This window comes from Tachyglossus aculeatus, chromosome X3 (assembly GCF_015852505.1).
Source record: "Tachyglossus aculeatus isolate mTacAcu1 chromosome X3, mTacAcu1.pri, whole genome shotgun sequence".
Taxonomy (NCBI): Eukaryota; Metazoa; Chordata; class Mammalia; order Monotremata; family Tachyglossidae; genus Tachyglossus; species Tachyglossus aculeatus.
This window is the reverse complement of record NC_052099.1, coordinates 31,622,548-31,642,375: the sequence shown is the minus strand read 5'-3', so window position 1 is coordinate 31,642,375 and position 19,828 is coordinate 31,622,548. Positions and strand designations below refer to the sequence as shown.

Below are 19,828 nucleotides of genomic sequence, written 5' to 3'. Positions count from 1 at the left end.
TTCACTGAGTTTGCTGGTCCTAGGTTGAACTACGAACTGCATTGATTTTTCTCTGGGCCTGATTCATTTAACCTCTCTGTTCCTCAGTTACCTCATCAGTGATTTAGGGATCGAAACCTGAACGACCCCATACTATCAGAGGTTTTGAGGACAAAGCTAGATAACAGTGGGGAAGGAGTTTGGGAGAATGAAAGCATCTTACAAATTCAAGCTGTTCTAATTGTAGGGATCTGGAAATAAGTTCATAAGTTTAGGGAGATGCCCTTATTTTTCAGGCCGAAATAAGGGACATTGGGCCCTTATTTAAAGTAGTCTGTGGTTTAGTCAGGAGTGTGAAGTTCTGGGCTAAGTTAGCACAGCTGGAGTCTGGCATCGCTTAGTGGATAGAACACGGGTCTGGGAGTAAGAAGGACCTGGATTCTAATTCCAGTTCTGCCACTTGTCTGCTGGGTGACCCTGGGCAAGTTACTTAAATTCTCTGTGCCTCAGTTACCTTATATGTAAGATGGGAATTAAGACTGTGAGCCCCATGTGGGACAGGGAATGGTGTCCAATCTGGCATGTACCCCAGTGCTTAATACAGCACCTGGCAATCAATCAATCAACCCATCCCTTGTATTTATTGAGTTCTTATATACACAGTAGGGGCTTAACAAATACCAAAACAACAAAACCCCAAAAAACCCCCAAACCCCAGGGTCTTGGTGAAGTTTCAAATGGCTACACTCTCCCTGACTGAGGATGTGAGGAGAATGGTACGTGACACTTGTAATAAATGTGATGTCGAAACCCAAGGTTTTCAGACATCCTGCAGCCTGGATCTTAAGTACAAGCAGTGGGGCCTTGTGGAAAAAGCACCAGCCTGGGAGTCAGAGGCCCTGGGTTCTAATTTCATATCTGCCACTCACCTGCTGTGTTATCTTGGACAAGTCACTTAACTTCTCTGTGCCTCAGTTCCCTCATCTGCAAAATGGGGATTCAATACCTGTTCTCCCGTCTACCTCTTCTGTGAGCCCCTTGTGGGACCCGATTATCCTGTTTCTACTCCTATGCTTAGTGCAGTGCTTGTCGTATAACAAATACCACAAACCAGGGAATGTGTGGCAGGTGAATTTGTGGAAACAAAATGTGATCCATTATCCTAAGTCATATTTTCCATTCAGGTTTTTATTGTTAGTAGAGACCCGTACAAGAGGAGATATTTATTAAACAGGGAGACACAAGTGGACTGCCATAACATTAAGATTTCTCCAGAAAGGTCACAGAACGATAAAAAACAGAAAAGGAGGAGGAACATTTAAACTCGAATCCTCCCAACCACAAGTACCAACAATGCTGAAGAGAACAGGCTAGGACTTCACAATGAGATGTGTAAGTCTAACTGAGGCAGGTTAAAACTTCAACCTCTACACACATCGGACAGCTTGGAAAGAGACATTTTGCTTCCCAAAAGGCAGGTGGAACATAATGAGAAATGTCTTTAAAAAAATCATTGGTATTTCTCCACATTGATGAACAGCACCTTGATTTCTCTACAGCTATTATACAAAGCCTTGTACAACAGCATATATTCAAAACCTTTAAACATATACTTTAATAATGACGTACAATTATCCCTTCGATGCAAAGTGTCTTGCGCCAATGCTATACAAATTGTAAAAAACTCCTTCACTCGTGTAACCCTTGTTTAGAACATTCTAGCAAAGAAGGATGAGAAACAGACAAAAGTCCTAAATCTAATATAATGTTGATCATTTGTCTCAGATATTTATTTGAATCTGAAGCATGTTTTTCTAAAATCAATAAAGAACTGTGGGGTGTAAGTGTGTGTGTGTGTATGGGCGTTTAGTGGAATGAAATTATGAATGATATCCTTCTACTGCATTCAAGGTGTGTTTTGCCTGAAGCCAGATCACCGTGGGAACATAAGGGGCTTGACAGACTCCAAAATCCCCTCACGGTTTCCCTGAGAACTGATTCTAATTTCCAAGAAGAATTATTCCAAGTTGGCTCCCCGGCAGATGTTTTCATAGGAGATTTCTTTTTCTACTGGGGTAAAACCATGAAAGGCTCATTCCCATTTCCAAAAAGGAGAAAGAGAAATGGAAATATTCTGTTCACGGATAGAAGCTGATTGAAAACACTGGATGGGAAATACCCTGAATAGGATGGATATATTATAAATAAATTGTGCCATGTAGGGATCTTAGCTTTGCCTTTGGCAGGCGACAACAACATATGGTTTTTATTTCATCTTCAAGGAGACGACCAAGACACTCTCTGAATACATTTCTTTTATCAAGCCACTGCATTTCAGGAGCATTTAATCAACTAGAAGCAACCAGCAGGACGAAAAAAAAAACAACTGAAGTGTCTTTAAGTTGCATTTAGAGATCTCAATGGTTTCACCCCCATCCCTAATTAGAGCCTGTGGCCTAATAATATCACCCTTTCAAGGATAATGCTTGAAGGAGTGTCAAGACTGAAGACAGAATCAATGTGACCGTTGAAGAAATCAAAAGACAGACTTTGCTGATAATCCCAGCTACAGAGTTGCTTGCCAAGCAAATGAATGCTGAGCTTTCTATAGAGAAAATGAATTAGAAATGGTTGAGGCGTTTACAATCTAGAATGACCCACAGTTAAGCAGGGAAGGGGTAGCAGGTTTCAGTTAAGGCACCCTTCCCTCTCCAATCTGTGCTATAGACTTAGGAGCACCCCGATTCATCATTCCCCGTGATTTAGGATTACGACTCAACTCCTGTTTCCTTCTTGCAGCTAAGTGAAAACAGTCGTTTCTCCCTGATCATGCTCAGCAGGTAATTTAGGCTGAAAGGGGTTGCTAAATATCCTGCTTGTAAACATCATCTCAGAGCATCACTCTTATTTGATTGCATTTATGTAGAAACAGTTACGTCCGAAGTATTTAATAATCAACGACTCAGCCACCTGCACCATCACCACGATTACTCAAAATGCACAACGTTCTGAAAGCGGGCAAAAAGGCAGTTGCAGGAAACTCTCTTTGTTGGCACGAGTTCATCGGTATTTGCAGAGAGCGAGAACCTGCCATTTCCTTTCCTTTCGTAATACAGCAACGAAAGGTTGGAGAAGTCCAGTGGGGGAGGTTCGTCCCAGTTTAAGTGGGTTGAAGCAAAATGATGCCGTGTAATGAAAAAACCAAGATGTTCGCTATTTCTTCTCAGCACTGTCTGGACATTAGAACCATGGATCTCACCACACCAATTGTATGTAAGTTATACCAGCACAGGACAATCACAACAATATTCCTTGGTACGGATGGTATGTAACCAGTCAGAAGAGAAAAGCGCTTTTTTTTCTTTTTTCTATTTCTTTTTTTTTTTTTTGCAGTAAAGTAGAAGTTAAATGGTAATTCCTTCCTGGAGCAGTTCAGTTTCTGGCTCCCTTTCACTTTTTTATCTTTACTTTTCCCCCTTATCTAGGGTTGGTGCCGTCTGTCTTCTTTCTGTAACCGTTTTATACCGTTAACCAATGGTGGAGCTGGAAAAAGAAGGACAACATTTTTGAAACTTTTGGAAAGACGCAGCATGACTTTGTGGAAAGAGCACGGGCTTGGGAGTCAGAAGATCTTAATCCCAGCTCGGCCAATTGCTTGCTGAGTTATCCTGGTCAAGTTACTTAACTTCTCTGTGCCTCACTTCTCCAGTTCTCCCTCCTCCTTAGATGGTGAGCCCCAGGAGGCTCCAGAGAACCCCAGTGCTTAGAACATGGGGCTCAGAGACTAAGTAGGAAGGAGAAGAGGTATTCCCATTTACCATTGAGGAAACCGAGGCCCAGAGAAGTGAAATAACTTGCCCAAGGTCACACAGCAAGCAATTGGCTGAATCGGGATTAGAACATAGGTTCCATTAGGGCTCACTGCTTCTCCTTATCAGTATTCAGCATGCCACTTCTTTATTCTGTACTTCTCAAACACCTACTACAGTGCACAGCACCAAGTGAGCACTCAGTAAATACCAATACTACTAAATATCACTTCTGTTGCTATTAGTGATGCCATTCTCTTGACGACTTCAGCTGTCATGGATATTACTGTATGCACTGATTTACTATTTATCTACATGGCTTTGGAACATTTGTCTAGACTTGTCTGTAAACTCACTGTGGGCAGGGAATTTATCTATCAACTCTGTTATACTGTACTCTCCCAAGCACTTAGTTCTAATCCCGGCTCAGCCATTTGTCTGCTGTGTGGCCTTGGGAAAGTCACTTCACTTCTCTGAGCCTCAGTTCCCTCATCTGTAAAATGGGAATTGAGATTGCGAGCCCCACATGGGACAGGAACTGTGTCCAACCCAGTTTGCTTGCATCCAACCCAGCGCTTGGTACAATGCCTGGTGCGGAGTCAGTGCTTAACAAATACCAGTTATTAGTACAGTGCTCTGCATCCAACAAGTGCTCAATAAATATGATTGATTAGTTGATTGATTGATTGACTGATTTTGGCCAGGGCAGGAGCAAAGTGAAATTCTCCCCGTGGGCCTTACTGAAGAGCAAAACTCAGAAAGAGGCGCTCTTACAAGCAGAGAGCTTGAAGCGAGCCCAAAGTATTCTGGAAGAAAGGCGTCCAGCAAAAGTGCCAGTGCCCTGGGGCCATGACCAACTGTCTCTTAGCCTAAAAGTTAACCGGTGGCGCCTATCAGGGGACTGAAGTGGAGTGTTTAACTTAAGGCAATCACGGGGTGAATTTCCTGAGCTGAACAGCCCCGGATTGCTCATCTAATCACAGGAATGGGGAAGTATTTTTTATAATTATCAAGCTAAGTCATGGCTCTTTCTAACGGATGCAGCTCTAATAAGATGCAGCTCCCACAAGATGCCCCTGGAGTTCCGATCTGATTACTATTTGCCTAGATTTATCTATCTTTTTAGAAAGTAGAAGTCACTGGACTCTGGTTTTCTCAGAGAGGGTTCCCAGGCAGTGAGATTGGTTTGGAAAGGTTGAAGTTTGGGAAGGGTAAGAGCAGGAGATGAGGAGGGGCAACGAGGAGGGAGAACGAGGAGGGAGGAAGAGGAGGAGGAGGAGGAGCTGAGGGGGACGGGGAGGGGGGATGCAGTTGAGGAGGCAGAAGCATTGAGATCTGAGAGCCTGGAACCATCAGGACAGCTGAGGAGAGAAGAAGCTTTGTGACTTAGTGGCAAAAGCTCAGGCTTGCAAGTCAGAGGACCTGGGTTCTAATCCCTTTTCTGTCAGTTTCCTGCTGTGTGAGTCTGGTCAAGTCACTTCACTTCTCTGGGCCTCAATTTCCTCAACTGTAGAATGGGGATTCAAAACCCGTTCTCCCTCCTGCTTAGACTATGAGCCTCCTGTGGAACCATGACTGTGTCTGACCTGATTAACTTGCATCCACCCCAGCACTTAGAACAGTGCTTGATGCATAGTAAACACTTAACAAATCCCACAATTATTATTAAGTAGCTCCCACTGAGAGACTTTTTTTAAAAATCAACAGCCCTCCCTCTCCCCCCTCAGCAGCAACTGCACTACTCACAGTGAACTGACGCACTTTCCCGCTGTCTGCAAGGTCCCGCTCTCTCTCCGGGGAGATTGCATGAGCCAGTTTCTGAAAGAGAAGAGAGGGGAAGGCAGTTGGGCTGGCATCTGTTTGGCTGGGGAATTGGGGAATTGCCCTCTGGCTCTGAGATGGCCAAATTCATAGCCTCCTTCAAATCTAGATGGGGTTATTAGCCAGGGTTGAGAAACGGCGTGGCCTACTGGACAGAGCACGGGCCCGGGATCAGAAGGACCTGGGTTCTAATCCCTAGTCTGCCCTGTGACCTTGGACAACTCACTTCACTTCTCTGGGCCTCAGTTACCTCATCTGTAAAATCGGGATTAAGATTGTGAGCCCCATGTGGGACGTGGACTGTGTCCAACCTGATTTGCTTGTATCTACCCCAGTGCTTAGAACAGTGCCCGGAACAGAGTAACCACTTAATAAATACCATTAAAAACTAAAACAAAACGAAGACCCACCTCACGGAAGGACCCAGATAAACTGCAGAATTTGTAGGTGGCATAGATGGGCACCATAGACATGGAAGACACAGCAATGAACCAGCCAATCATGTTTGCCCAGGTTGGAAAGATGTAATTTCCGTAGTTCGGAGGTTTGAATGTCACGATGCTGACCACCACCACAAACTGAAAACCAATGGTGGAGACAAAATTTCAGAAGAGGCTGAATGATCTGACTGCTTTTTAGGGAGAAAACATTTGTATAGAATTTTATTTTTCTTTAAAGTGAATATTTCCCCAACTAAAAGGTGTCGGGTTTTCTCTTCAGTCGTCAGTAAAAGCTTGCACTCAGTGAAATAACATGTGGATCATAGGGTATAACTCACAGTATATTCTTAAACTATTTAAAAAAAGGAAAAATGATCAAAATTATTGAGTTATTTCCTACCTTTTTTTCATAAAAAGAAAAAGGTCATTTGATTAAATCTAGGATGTGTTAGTTAACATACATTCATATTAACTACATATTAATATATATATATTATATAATATATCATTAATGTACATTATTGTATAACATAAAATAAAATGATTCAAAAACTGGAAATTTTTTTCCGTTATTTTGACCATTTCTCCGCTGAATGACACATCTGCAAACATCTGCTTTATTGTGGCTGTTTTACATGGGAAAAGGCTACATTCTGATAAAATCGATTTTCTCTTAGAAAAACTGCACTTACAAATGTACTATTACACACACGAGAGAAACAAAATTGGGACGGCTCTGTTGCTGCTCACTGCTGAGTCCTCTTAGATTTTACCAAATGTCAAACAATAAACTGCTACATAAATCACTACAAAAAAGAAAAGCAGTGATAGTAGGCTTGGACATGTTCTCCCCAAAAAACCACACCGATAAATCCATTATAATATATTAATTATATTAATGTCTGTTTTCCCCTCTAGACTGTGAGCTCTTTTTGGGCAGGGAATGTATCTGTTATATTGTGAGAAGCAGCGTGGGCTAGTGGGTAGAGGATGGGCTGAGAGTCAGAATCAATCAATCAATTGTATTTATTGAGAGCTTACTGTGTGCAGAGCACTGTACTAAGCGCTTGGGAAGTACAAGTTGGCAACATATAGAGACAGTCCCTACCCAACAGTGGGCTCACAGTCTAGAAGGGGGGGACAGAGAACAAAACCAAATATATTAACAAAATAAAATGAATAGAATAGATATGTACAAGTAAAATAAATAAATAGAGTAATAAATATGTACAAACATATACACATATATAGGACCTGCATTCTAAATCTGGCTCTGCCACATGTCTTGTGTGACCTCAAGCAAGTCAGTTCACTTCTCTGTGCCTCTTTTACCTCAACTGTAAAATGGGGATGAGTGTGAATCCCCTGTGGGACAGGGACTGTGTCCAACCTGATTAACTCCTATCTACCCCAGTGTGTAGAACAGTCCTTGGAACATAGTAAGCTCTTAACAAGTACCATAATTATTATTATTAATTCTTATTGTTACATTATACTCTCCCAAGGGCTTAGTAAGGGCTCTGCACACAGTAAATGCTCAAAAAATACGACTGACTGGCTGACAAATCTATGGAAATAGCTGGGAAACGTAAGTGCCACCAGCACAAAATCTAGGTTCCAAAGGCTGACACTTCAGCCTTAAGCTTTGGAAATGTGAAATTGCTCTAGGGGGGTTATCCCATGTCCTGGAGAGGGCTCCTACATCTGTTAAATATTAAACCCCATCCCTCACCCCATATATTATGGAAGAAAATTATCCCACAGCTATGACCGGAGGAAGAAGCCCCCCAACTTTTGGTGTAAGCCCAGGATATCCTGCCAACTTTAGACAAATCCGGACACCCCCTTGGCTGATCCGTGAGGTAGCTGACGTTGTGGACGAAAGAGCAACATAAGGACACCCTTGAAATGAGTTTTTTTTGCAAATTTTCAGAACCCATACACCTGTGGCCAGTGGACGTCGAAACCCTTCCAACCTTCTGGAGTCATTGCATTTCCTCCTGAGTCCCTGTAAACACCGGCCCCGTTTCTGTGTCTCTTTATTGTCCTAGTGTACTTTCCCAACCACTTAGTTGTTAGTCCCAACTACACAGTGCTCACTCAATAAATACAGTTGACTGATTAAGCCATGGGAATCATCTGCAAGTGTCGTGGCAGAGGGAGGCTGGACATTTAAAACTAAAATACCATACATAGAGAAGCATCCAGAGCCATATCATTCATTCATTCAGTCAGTCAGATTTATTGAGCTCTTACTGTACTGTACTAAGCTCTTGGGACAGTACAATAGAACATTAAATGGACACATTCCTCAGCCACACGAGTTTACAGTCTAGAGGGGACTGGTACTGGAGAGAACAGCTGGAAACCAGAAGAACGGCTAGCCTACTTAAACCTAGCTGGAGTGTCTCTGGATTTTCTGGAGCGGTCTGGATCTCTCCAGGATGCAGTCCTTCAGGAAGCCAGCCACATCCCTGACTAGTCATAAGATGAACTCTAGGAACCCTTTTCCTTAACTCTGGAGTTGGGGAACATAGCCTTTGAGCCTGTTTCACCGACCCTTTCCAGCTCGGGAAACGGAAATGGTGGGATCATCATCAATCGTATTTATTGAGCGCTTACTGTGTGCAGAGCAGGGATGTGACAGATCACCACAAAAACATCTTCCTTGTGGACCTCGGGTGACTAGACCACGGATCAAGGGAGAGACATTGAGTCCCTTGGAGAAGCAGCATGACTTAGTGGAACGAGCACGGACTTGGGAGTCAGAGGTCATGGGTTCTAATCTTGGCTCCGCCATTTGTCAGCTGTGTGACTTTGGGTAAATCACTTAACTTCTCTGTGTCTTAGTTACCTCATCTGTAAAATGGGGATTAAGACTGTGAGCCCCACGTGGAACAACCTGCTAACCTTGAATCTTTCCCAGCACTTAGAAAAGCGCTTGGCACATAATTAGCGCTTAACAAATACATCATTCTTCTTCTTCCTTTTTGACACTGAGAGCCAAGGATTGGGTACTAGGATGGAAGCATTGCTAACTACCTCTGATCTGGTAGTTGTCATATGTTGCCGACTTGTACTTCCCAAGCACTTAGTACAGTGCTCTGCACACAGTAAGCGCTCAATAAATATGAATGAATGAATGAATGGTAGAATCTTTGCGGACTTCAAATCACATTCACTTGGCTAGTTTAAACCCTCCGCTTTGAACGCTTCTGCCCTGGGGGAGAGAAAAGTTCAAGGGTAAATCACCCAAGGCATAAAAACCGTTTGCAATAGCCCATCCGATCTTTCACCTTACCAAAAGGAAACAGGGGCTGACGAACTTCCAGCACAGCCGCCAGTAAAGGCCTGGTCTGTGTCCGATCATCTGTTCGATGTCATCGCTGAATTGGCCGACACCTAGGAGAGAGGATATCGGGAAAAGGCCCCATCACTGAAACAGCCCAGAAATAGCGTGGGTCTCTGGACCACGGTCCGCAGAGGTGGAGAGGCAGGAGGGGCTCTGATGATCTGACTGCAGGGTAGAAGCTGGTCTTGTGATTCCATCAATTAATCGGACAGTCTGATCGCAGAAGACTTCCCGGATCTTGCCTGACACTCCAGCAGTTTCAGCTGTTTGGAATTATTTTTGCAGAGACAGCATCAAAAGATGGAAACGAAAGCAGCAAGGCGTAGCAGATAGACCACGGGCCTGGGGGAGTCAGAAGGCTATGGGTTCTAATCCTGGCTCCGCCACTTGTCTGCTGTGTGGCCCTGGGCAAGTCTCTTCACTTCTCTGGGCCTCAGTGATCTCATCTGTAAAATGGGGATTGAGATTGGAAGCCCCACGTGGGACAGGGACTGTGTCCAACCCAATTTGTTACATCCACCCCAGCCGTGGCTTACTGGAAAGAGCACAGGCTTGGGGGTCAGAGGACATGGGTTCTAATCCCGGCTCCACCACTTGTCTGCTGTGTGACCTTGGGCAAGTCACTTAACCTCTCTGTGCCTCAGCAACCTCATCTGTAAAATGGGGATTAAGACTGTGAGCCCTACGTGGGACAGCCTGATGACCTTGTATCTACCCCAGCACTTAGGACATTGCTTGGCACCTACTAAGCACTTAACAAATACCATAATTGTTATTATTTTTATCATCATTATTAATGGAGTCTGAATGACCCCTCCACCTGGGGAAGAAACAGTGGGAAGATGGATTTTTTCTATCATACAAACAGCTGCATTGGTAATATACAGTCCCCCTTCTAGACTGTGAGCCCGTTGTTGGATAAGGACCGTCTATATATGTTGCCAACTTGTACTTCCCAAGCACTTAGTACAGTGCTCTGCACACAGTAAGTGCTCAATAAATACGATTGAATGAATGAATAAATGAATGGGCATTTGTGTTTCAAAAGTGTCTCCGATTTCTCCTGGCAACCACCCATCTCCAGGTTAACTCAAAACACAGTGGCACCCTATAGGGTTATTAATCGGCAAATTCAGAGTGCCCCAAGCAGCGTGGTTCAGTCCGTTCCCATTATAACCCGGGGTGGGCACGGCCTCCACAGAAGATCTGAGCCACAGTTGTACATCCTGAGCATTTGTGCAGGCCGGCATGTTCTTAGCACTTGTCACGTCTCTGGGAATCACAACGCTTTCATGGGGGCAGGGGTGGTTTCGAGAGGGGGACCAAGTCTAAAGGTGAGCTGGAGGGCAAAAGCCATTTTAACTTGGAGAAGTAGCTTGGGCTAGTGAATAGAAAATGGGCCTAAGCGTCAGAAGAACCTGGGTTCTAATCCCAGCTCCCTCACTTTTCTGATGTGTGATATTGGGCAAGACACTTTGCTTCTTTGTGACTCAGTTACCTCATCGTAAAAATGGGGATTAAGACGGCAAGCTCCCTGTAGGCATGGGACTTCGCTCAACCTGATTAGCTTCTATCTACCCCAGTGCTTAGTTTCCGGCACATAGTAAGCACTTTAAAAATACCTTAAAAAAAAAAACTTCCCTGCATACACATACGTGGACCCAGTTCTTGTAATAATAACGTTAATAATAATAATAACAGTGGTACGTGTTAAGCCTACTAAGTGCTAAACATTGTACTAAGCTCTGGGGTAAATACAAGATAATCAGTTCAGACACAATCCCTGTCCCACACGAGGCTCACGTCTAATAAATGTGGAAACATATGCAGGACAGATGCCACTGTAAATCAGGTCAATAAAAACGTTTCCAGAAAGATTAAGAACTCCATGTAGAGTAATCTCAGTGCATTCCTATTTTCGGATCAATCTGTAACTCACTGGGGTGCAATAACTGTCGTTTCAAAGAAAAAGCCAAGGACTGGTTGAGAGCTTTAAAAATTTCAAGTCATAATCATTTGTTCAACAAACTCGGTGGGTAAGACTTACGACTCGACCGAGCTGTAGGGAGAAGACTGATGGAGCAAATTTAGACTCATTTCCTGATCTGGAAGCAGCTCATAATCGAGGGTAATTTATTGATTTCTATTAATGTCTGTCTCCCCCTCTAGGCTGCAAGTTCGTTGAGGGCAGGGAATGTGTCTACTTATTGTTCTGTTGTACTTTCCCAAGTGCTTTGCACACAGTAAGTGCTCAATAAATTCTGACTGTCTAAGGGGAGGAGGGCAGATCCCCAAGAAAAATCTGAGTTAGGTTGCATCATCAATCGTATTTATTGAGCACTTTGCAGAGCTCCAAGAAAGCAACATGTTAAAATTCCACAATGCCAAGTTGCAGCAGCAAGCAGTTTGACAGCTGATTACGGCTTGGGAGCTTGGGAGGTGGAGAAGAAAATTACATTTGGAATCTTGCAAGTCTCTTTTGAGGGAAGGGGTGCAGTTGAGGTAGCTGCTTTTAGGAATGACACATGGGAATTTGATACTTTTGGCAGGAAATATCAGCAGTCCCTGGAGGGACTGGGAGTGATCATTCATTCAATCGTATTTATTGAGGGCTTACTGTGTGCAGAGGTTAGTCTCAAGCAGAGAAATAGCATGGAGTAGTGGACACAGCAGGGGCCTGTGAGTAAGATGGTCATGGGTTCTAATCCCAGCTCTGCCACTTGTCTGCTGTGTGACCATGGGCAAGTCACTTCGCTTCTCTGTGCCTCAGTTCCCTCATCTGTAAAATGGGGATTGAGACTATGAGCCCCACGTGGGACAGGGACTGTGTCCCACCCGCTTTGCTTGTAAGCACCTCAGTGCTTAGTACAGTGCCTGGCATAAAGTAAGCACTTAACAAATACCAAAATTATTATTAATCTCCATTTTACAGATGAGGTAACTGAGGCACAGGGAAGTGAAGATCTGCCCCACTGCTTCGAACAGTGCTTGACACATAGGAAGCGCTTAACAAGTACCATAATTATTATTACAGTGCTCTGAACACAATACGTGCTCAATAAATATGACTGACTGACTGACAGACTCCGTCTAATCAGTTATCCTGAACCCACAGATACCTCCGTCGGGGGCCCTCACCCAGACCCAGAAGGGCAGCGCGGCGGCTTTCCCCACAACGCACTTTGAAGAGGTTCGATTCCCTACCGTAAAACCAGGCCACACCGATGGCTTCGATCAGCGCCCCGAAGAGAATGGATGTGCCCGCAGCAAAGTGGTCCAGTAGGGTGAACACGTAAATGCCTCCCTAGGAAAGAGCGGAGAGTTTGACAGTGAGCGGCTCCAAACCACCAGGCTGGCAGGGAGGGGTCACCTACCCTCAGCCTTTGAAAGGCCGGGAAGCCCAGGTGTGTCCGGGGCCTTTCATTGGCAAGCATTTTAGTTCCAGGAATCCAGCAGGAATAAGGAGAGCTGCACCTCTATAGCCCTTGCTTGTCCTTTGAAAGGCCGGGAAGCCCTGGTGTGTCTGGGGCCTTTCATTGGCAAGCATTTTAGTTCCAGGAATCCGGCAGGAATAAGGAGAGCTGCCCCTCTATAGCCTTTGCTTAAACTCCAAGTCTGAAAATCCCAAGGGCACGGGCCGGGAGCTCTAATCCCGGCTCTCCCTCTTGTCTGCTGTGTGACCTTAGACAAGTCACTTCACTTCTCTGGGCCTCAGTGACCTCATCTGGCAAATGGGGATTGAGATGGTGAGCCCCAAGTGGGACTGTGTCCAGCCCCATTTGCTTGTATCCACCCCAGCGTTTAGTACAGTGCCTGGTTCATAGTAGACACTTAACAAACACCACAGGTATTATTAATTAAGATTGAAAAGGGTCTGTGGGCGGGGAAATATAAAATGAATTTAACCATTTCATCTCCCCTAAACCAGGAGGACATTCTGTATTGTGACAAGTCCCATGCTTAGCGGGACACTATTTTATTTTTTTATGGTATTTGTGAAGTGCTTACTCTGAGCCAGGCACTGTACTAAGCGCTGGGGTGGATACAAGCAAATTGGACTGGACATAGTCCCTGTCCCACATGGCAGCAACACAGCTGGAGAAGCAGCATGGCCTAGTGGACAGAAAGCAGGCCCGGGAGTCAAAAGGACCTGGGTTCTAATCCCAGCTCCGCCACTTTTCTTCTGTGTGACCTTGGGCAATTCACTTAACGACTCTGGGCCTTAGTTATCTCATTTGTAAAATGGGGCTTAAGACCGCGAGCCCTACGTGGGACAGGGACTGTGTTCAACCTGGTTAGTTGGAACTACCCCAGCGCTTAGTACAGTGCCTGGCGCGTAGTAAGTGCTTCACAAATACCATAAAAAACACTTCCACAGAGCAACTCCAAAATCTTAGGGAAGACTTGCCCTTAGATTGTACCCTGCCTTGTCTTTACTTCTTTTGCATTTCTCCTCGGTGAGTCCGACAGGGAGAGACCCTGATTGAGAACCCAATCAGTACTGACAGAACTTAGTCTCTGGAGGAAGAGAGCGATTTTCCAGCTTGGGCACAGAAGACGTACATTAGTGACGCAGAAGAGAGAGATGAGAAAAGTCGACAAGACAATGAATAGGGTGAAGAGCTCTCGGTGCCGGTGGAGAAACTTGAATTCATCAATCAACCCGGTGATCACAGACTCCATCCCGCCCATCTGGAACAAAACACACAGAGGAAGAGGAAGAGAAAAATCACCTGTGAGGTTGAAATTGCACTCTCCTTTCCCGGAGAATGGGGCCTCCAAGAAAGGGGGATGAGCAAGGATGATGAATAGACCTTCCCAGAATACCGTCATTTGACCAAGGATGCCCACTCTTTTTTTATTTTTTATGGCATTTGTTAAGTACTTATTTCATGCCAGGCACTGTACTAAACGCTGGGGTAGATACAAGCTAATCAGGTTAGACACAGTCCATGTCCCAAGTGGGCCTTAAGCTCTTAATCACATTTTACAGATGGGGTAACTGAGGCACAGAGAAGTTAATAGACAAGCTCAAGGTCTCATAGCAGATTAGTGACAGAGCTGGGATTAGAGCCCAGGTTCATGTGGGACATCATTTGTGTCCAAGCTGATTAGCTCTATGTACCCCAAGGCTTAGTACAGTGCCTAGCTCATAATAAGCACTTAAATACCATTGGAAAAAAAGGAAAAAGAAACATAAAAAAGGAGTTAATTATTGCTTTGAAATCTTTGTCCAGCACCGATTAGAGACACAACTACATGAACATCTGTTTTTTTAAGAAACAGGTAAAATAAACCAAAGTTACCTGAAATAAATGGGCATTCCTCCCTGTCCTTCCCTCAAAACAAAACACAAGTAAAATTCAGCCAATCTGACATCGCCTCTCAGATGTGATTTTATTCCCAGAGCTCAGAATGTGATTTTTCTACCGAAATACATGTCCCTGAAAATGCCAATCCATTCCATTTAACAAATCAATCTCTCTATGGAGCTAGAATATAGGAAGACTTGATGGATGTTGACAGTGGATTTCTTCTTTCCTAGGGATAAAGTCTTTACCTCCATGTCCTGGTCAATGAAATGACAACCACTGGTCCCAGCAACAATACAGGAAGCAACTGGAGTCTGGTAAAGTATCTAATCTAATCTAATCTGAAGTTGGAGGGCCATCTGCTCTATGTCTTCAGAGATCGGTGATTTAGGGCCGAGAGTTAAATAGTGTGTGTGTGTGTGTGTGTGTGTGTGTGTGTGTGTGTGTGTGTGTGTGTGTGTGTGTGTGTGTGCGCGCACGCGCGCATCTGCGTGTGTGAGTGTGTGTTTGTGATTTTTTTAGGGTAGATACAAGCTAATCAGGTGGGACACAGTCTCTGTCCCACATGGGGCTCACAGTCTTAATCACCATTTTACAGGGATTAAAATGAGACATGGAACTGAGGCATGGAGAAGTGACGTGACCTACCCAAGGTCACATGGAAGACAAGTAGCAGAGCTGGGATTAGAACCAGGTCCTTCTGACTCCCAGGACCAGCTTCTATCCATTTGGCCATTCTGCTTCCCTTAATTATGAATCCATCCCAGCGCTTAGTACAGCGCCTGGCACATAGTAAGGACTTAACAAATACCACAATTACTATCATTATTATTATTACATCACAGCACGTTAGTGGGAGAATTGACATTTCTAGATATCTAGTGCCTGCTGGCCTTAAATTGCAATGGGACAGTTTCTTTCCTCTTCTGAAATCATTTTAATATCTGAAGACCAAGAGCACTGATCACAACCCTGACAGTCTCATGCAACAGTCTCATGTAACACCATGATATTGGGTGATAACCTACATCCTTAAAGGGCTGGTGAGTGAGACCTTCTTTAGGAAGACCATTTTCCGTGACTCAGTTCCCTCGTCTGTAAAATGGGGATTAAGACTATGAGCCCTATGTGGGACAGAGACTGTGTCCAACCCAATTCCCTTGTATCTACTTCAGGGCTCAGTACTGTGCCTGGTACATAGTGAGTGCTTAACAAATACCACACATAATTATTACTATTATTAGTAGTATTATGAGTATTATTATAACGACAAGGTCAGTGGGAGAGCCAGGTCTGACTCCAGAGTGGCGGGCCTTGGAGCCTCTGTCCCCAGAGTACTCACCGCGCTGTCGATTCCTAGAGTTAGAAGCATGATGAAGAAAATCACGGCCCAAGCAGAAGACAAAGGGAGGGTGGCGATGGCTTCTGGGTAGATGATAAAAATCAGCCCAGGTCCTAAACATAAAACAAAGTTGTTATTTTATGGACATCTTTCTGCCCAAATGAGACATGATGGAATTGATTCAGCAGTTACTATCCGCCAAACAGAGTGCGAAGCACTGAGGTAGACACGAGATAATCGGATTGGACACAATCCCTGTTCCACAGTCTAAGGAGGGAGCAAGAACAGGTATTTAATCCCCCATTTTACAGTGAGGCAAAGAGAAGTTAGGTGACTTGGCCAAGGTCACCCAGCAGAGCTGGGATTAGACAAGCCACACCCTGTGTTCCCCTGACAACAATCCCTTGACTCCTAATCACAAGAAGGAATCAGGATCAGTGTCCTTGGGGATCTAATAATTTTTGTCTAACTCAACTGGACAAAAAATAATAGAGGGTCCAGATTCCACTAATATACCTGCGCACAGTAAGCATGCAATAAACACCACTGACTGTGATTGTTTTAGTGTCCCACTATTTTTATTGCCAGATGGAAGGACTAGGAGATTAACAGCAGTACCATCAGATAGGGGTCGGATGATCACCTCAATAAAATTAGATATCCGGTTAAATTTTCCTGTAACTTGTTCCTAGAGACAATGCACAATTGTCTCTACTGTAAATCCAGTAACCAACCCTTGGATTATTGATGTAATAGAAAAAAATCTCCTGAATTGATTTCCTTGGGGTTTTTTAGGGTCTCAGTTTGTTCCCTTGTTAATTATAATAACAGTAATAATAATAATGATAATAATAGCATTTGTTAAGTGCTGATTTGGGAATATCTGAAATACCTGGTATTTCAGACAAAAGTAACCTCAGTTTCCTCAACTGTAAAATGGGGTTTCAAAACCTGTTCTCCCTCTTACATCGGCTGTGAGCCCCATGTGGGACAGAGACTTTGTCCGACCTGATTAAGTCGTAACTACCCTAGCACTTACAATAGTGCTTGACACATAGTAAGCATTTAACAAATACCATTATTATTATTATATTTTGAGGACCAAAACTACCCCCATAACACAGTCTGGAGGTTGAAAACAAAATCAGGCTTGAATTATCTAGCCTCAGAGGAAAGGATGCATGCAGCATCATGACCTAGTGGATAGATCAAGGGCCGAGGTGTCAGAGGGACCTGGGTTCTAATCCTAGCTCTGCTACTTGTCTGCTGTGGGACCTTGGGCAAGTCACTTCACTTCTCAAGGCCTCAGTTATCTCATCTGTAAAATGGAGATTAAGACTGTGAGCCCCATATGGAACAGGGACTGTGTCCAACCTGATTACCTTGTATTTACCGCACCACTTAGTACATTGTCTGGCACATAGTAAGCACTTAACAGATACAATTAAAAAAAAGACACAGGCAAATCACCATTTTCAAACATCATTTCTGGGAAGCCTTCGCACCTGACTGGAAAAGATGATTAATTGAGGAGAAAACTGGCTTGATTCTGGGACATTTTAGGAGGGAGTTAAGTTGTACACCCCCAGGCCTTCTCTTGGGATGGGGGCTGACCTTCCGCTAAAACTCTTGTTGAGGACAACTGGCGCTTTAGCAGTTCTCCATGTTTTTCGTCATTACTTTCAGCCCCGTGGAGCATCAAACCCAGCCAGGCACACATTATCAACTGTAACTGTGGTATCTGTTAAGTGCTTACTACGTGCCAAGCTCTGTTCTAAACGCTGGGGTAGGCACAAGATAGTCAGGTCTCCCATGGAGCGCAAATTCTAAGTATGAGGGAGAACAAGGATTGACTCTCCATTTTGCAGATGAGGGAACTGAGGCATAGAGAAGTGACTGGACCATGGTCATGCAACAGACGAGTGAGGGAGATAGGGTTAGAAACCAGGTCCTTCAATTCCTAGGCCTGTGTTCTTTCCACTAGGCCATCCTGCTTCTTTGCAGAAGAACATTTCCCCGCGTCTGTCCGTCTTCTCGTCTATCCAAGATGCTCAGTGAAAACGTGAGTTCTGGAGGAATAGAGGGGCCCAATTTCTCCCCAAAGATGGCTGCCTATCTGCGAAAGAGAGATGCTGTCTTGTCAATCACCAGTATTTACTGAGCACTTAATGTGTGCGGAACACTGTCCTAAGCATTTGGAAGAGTACAGTAGCTTGAATAGACATGACTCCTGCCCTCAAGGAGTTTACCAGCCCTAAAACAGATTTTTACTCAGTCTTACTACTGATTGCTGGCCTTGTGGCGTTGAGGAAATCTAGAGCATCAGGTTTGATTCATCAGTGAATGGCATTAATTGAGCACTTCCTGTGTGGTACTTGTTAAGAGCTTACTATGTGCCAATAACTGTTCGAAGTGCTGGGGCAGATAAAAGTTAATCCATTTGGAGTCGGTCTCTGTCCCACATGGGGGGTCACACTGTTATCCCCATTTTACAGATGAGGTAGTTGAGGCAGAGAGAAGATAAATGACTTTTAGACTGTGAGCCCACTGTTGGGTAGGGACTGTCTCTGTATGTTGCCAATTTGTACTTCCCAAGCGCTTAGTACAGTGCTCTGCACATAGTAAGCGCTCAATAAATACGATTGATGAAGATGATGATGATGATTTGTCTCAATACTAGGGAAGGTCAGGGACTTTTTGAGCTTGGAACCTTGGGTTGTGAGACTTGGAGGTGACCCTACTGTTCGACCAACCTGATTTGCATGCATCCACCCCAGCGCTTAGTACAGCGCCTGGCACATAGTAAGCACTGAACAAATACCCAAATTATTATTTTTTGACCAGCCTTGCTATCGTACCAGAATGAGCTTGTACTTTTCACCCCAGCTCTGCGATGATCATTTGTATGCAGGATGAAAAATACGGCAGAACATACTTTCCCCTTTAGTCTGCACTATTTATTCATCCATATTTACTGTTCTTGGCACTATTTAAACAGGCTGGAGGGCTGAGGAGAAAAACTGGCATTTTCTTTGATTTAGGAAAAGGAATACCTTGAACTGAATAACTGTAAGCCCCCCTAAAGACTCATTGTGGGCAGGGAACGGGTCTACCGACTCTGTTGTATTGCACTCTCCGAATGCTTAATTCAGTGCTCTGCATACGGTAGGCGCTCAATAAATACCACTGATGGTTAGGATCCTGGGAAACCATTTAGAGTTAGGCTGGGTAACACTGCCACTTTCCTATGCATAACTGGTTCCACTGAGATGGGAGCGACAAAGAGAATTTTTAGTAAATCGACAGCTTTTAGGCTTCAAACTAGGTGAGCTAAACTAGGCTACTCATGGGGGAAAATGGGTATTTGTTCAAACCAAGCTCTCTTTTCCCCACTTTGGCTACTGACGATAATAATAATAATAATAATTGAGGTATCTGTAAAGGGCTTACTATGTGTCAAGCACTGTACTAAATGCTGAGGTAGATCGAAGAGCATCAGATCCCACGCGAGATTCACAGTCTAAGTAGGAGGGAGCACAGGTATTGAATCCCCATTTTGCAGATGAGGGAATTGAGGCCCAGAGAAGTGAAATGACTTGCTCAAGGTCCCACAGCAGACAAGTAGTGGATCTAAGTCCTCACACTCCCAGGCCTGGGCTCTTTCCACTAAACCCTTTAGGGAGCGGGGACTGTGTCCAACCAGCTTATCTTGCATCTACTCCATTTAGTACGGTGCCTGGCACCTAGTAAGTGCTTTACAAATACCTTTTAAA

At 44.3% G+C, this 19,828-nt stretch overlaps 1 protein-coding gene across 1 annotated transcript in view; it reads right to left on the bottom strand.

The window, feature by feature from the left end:
• Positions 1 to 1,149: 1,149 nt before the first annotated feature.
• Positions 1,150 to 19,828, bottom strand: part of SLC6A3 (solute carrier family 6 member 3) — a 42,789-nt gene continuing 24,110 nt past the window's right edge. Inside the window, exons 8-14 of the mRNA XM_038770333.1 lie at positions 16,056 to 16,168; positions 13,965 to 14,093; positions 12,606 to 12,705; positions 9,351 to 9,451; positions 6,020 to 6,187; positions 5,535 to 5,606; positions 1,150 to 3,522 (exon numbers count right to left, since the gene is read on the bottom strand). Coding sequence (XP_038626261.1) covers positions 3,499 to 3,522; positions 5,535 to 5,606; positions 6,020 to 6,187; positions 9,351 to 9,451; positions 12,606 to 12,705; positions 13,965 to 14,093; positions 16,056 to 16,168 — 707 coding nt within the window. The 3' untranslated portion in view covers positions 1,150 to 3,498. The remainder of the gene's footprint in view (positions 3,523 to 5,534; positions 5,607 to 6,019; positions 6,188 to 9,350; positions 9,452 to 12,605; positions 12,706 to 13,964; positions 14,094 to 16,055; positions 16,169 to 19,828) is intronic.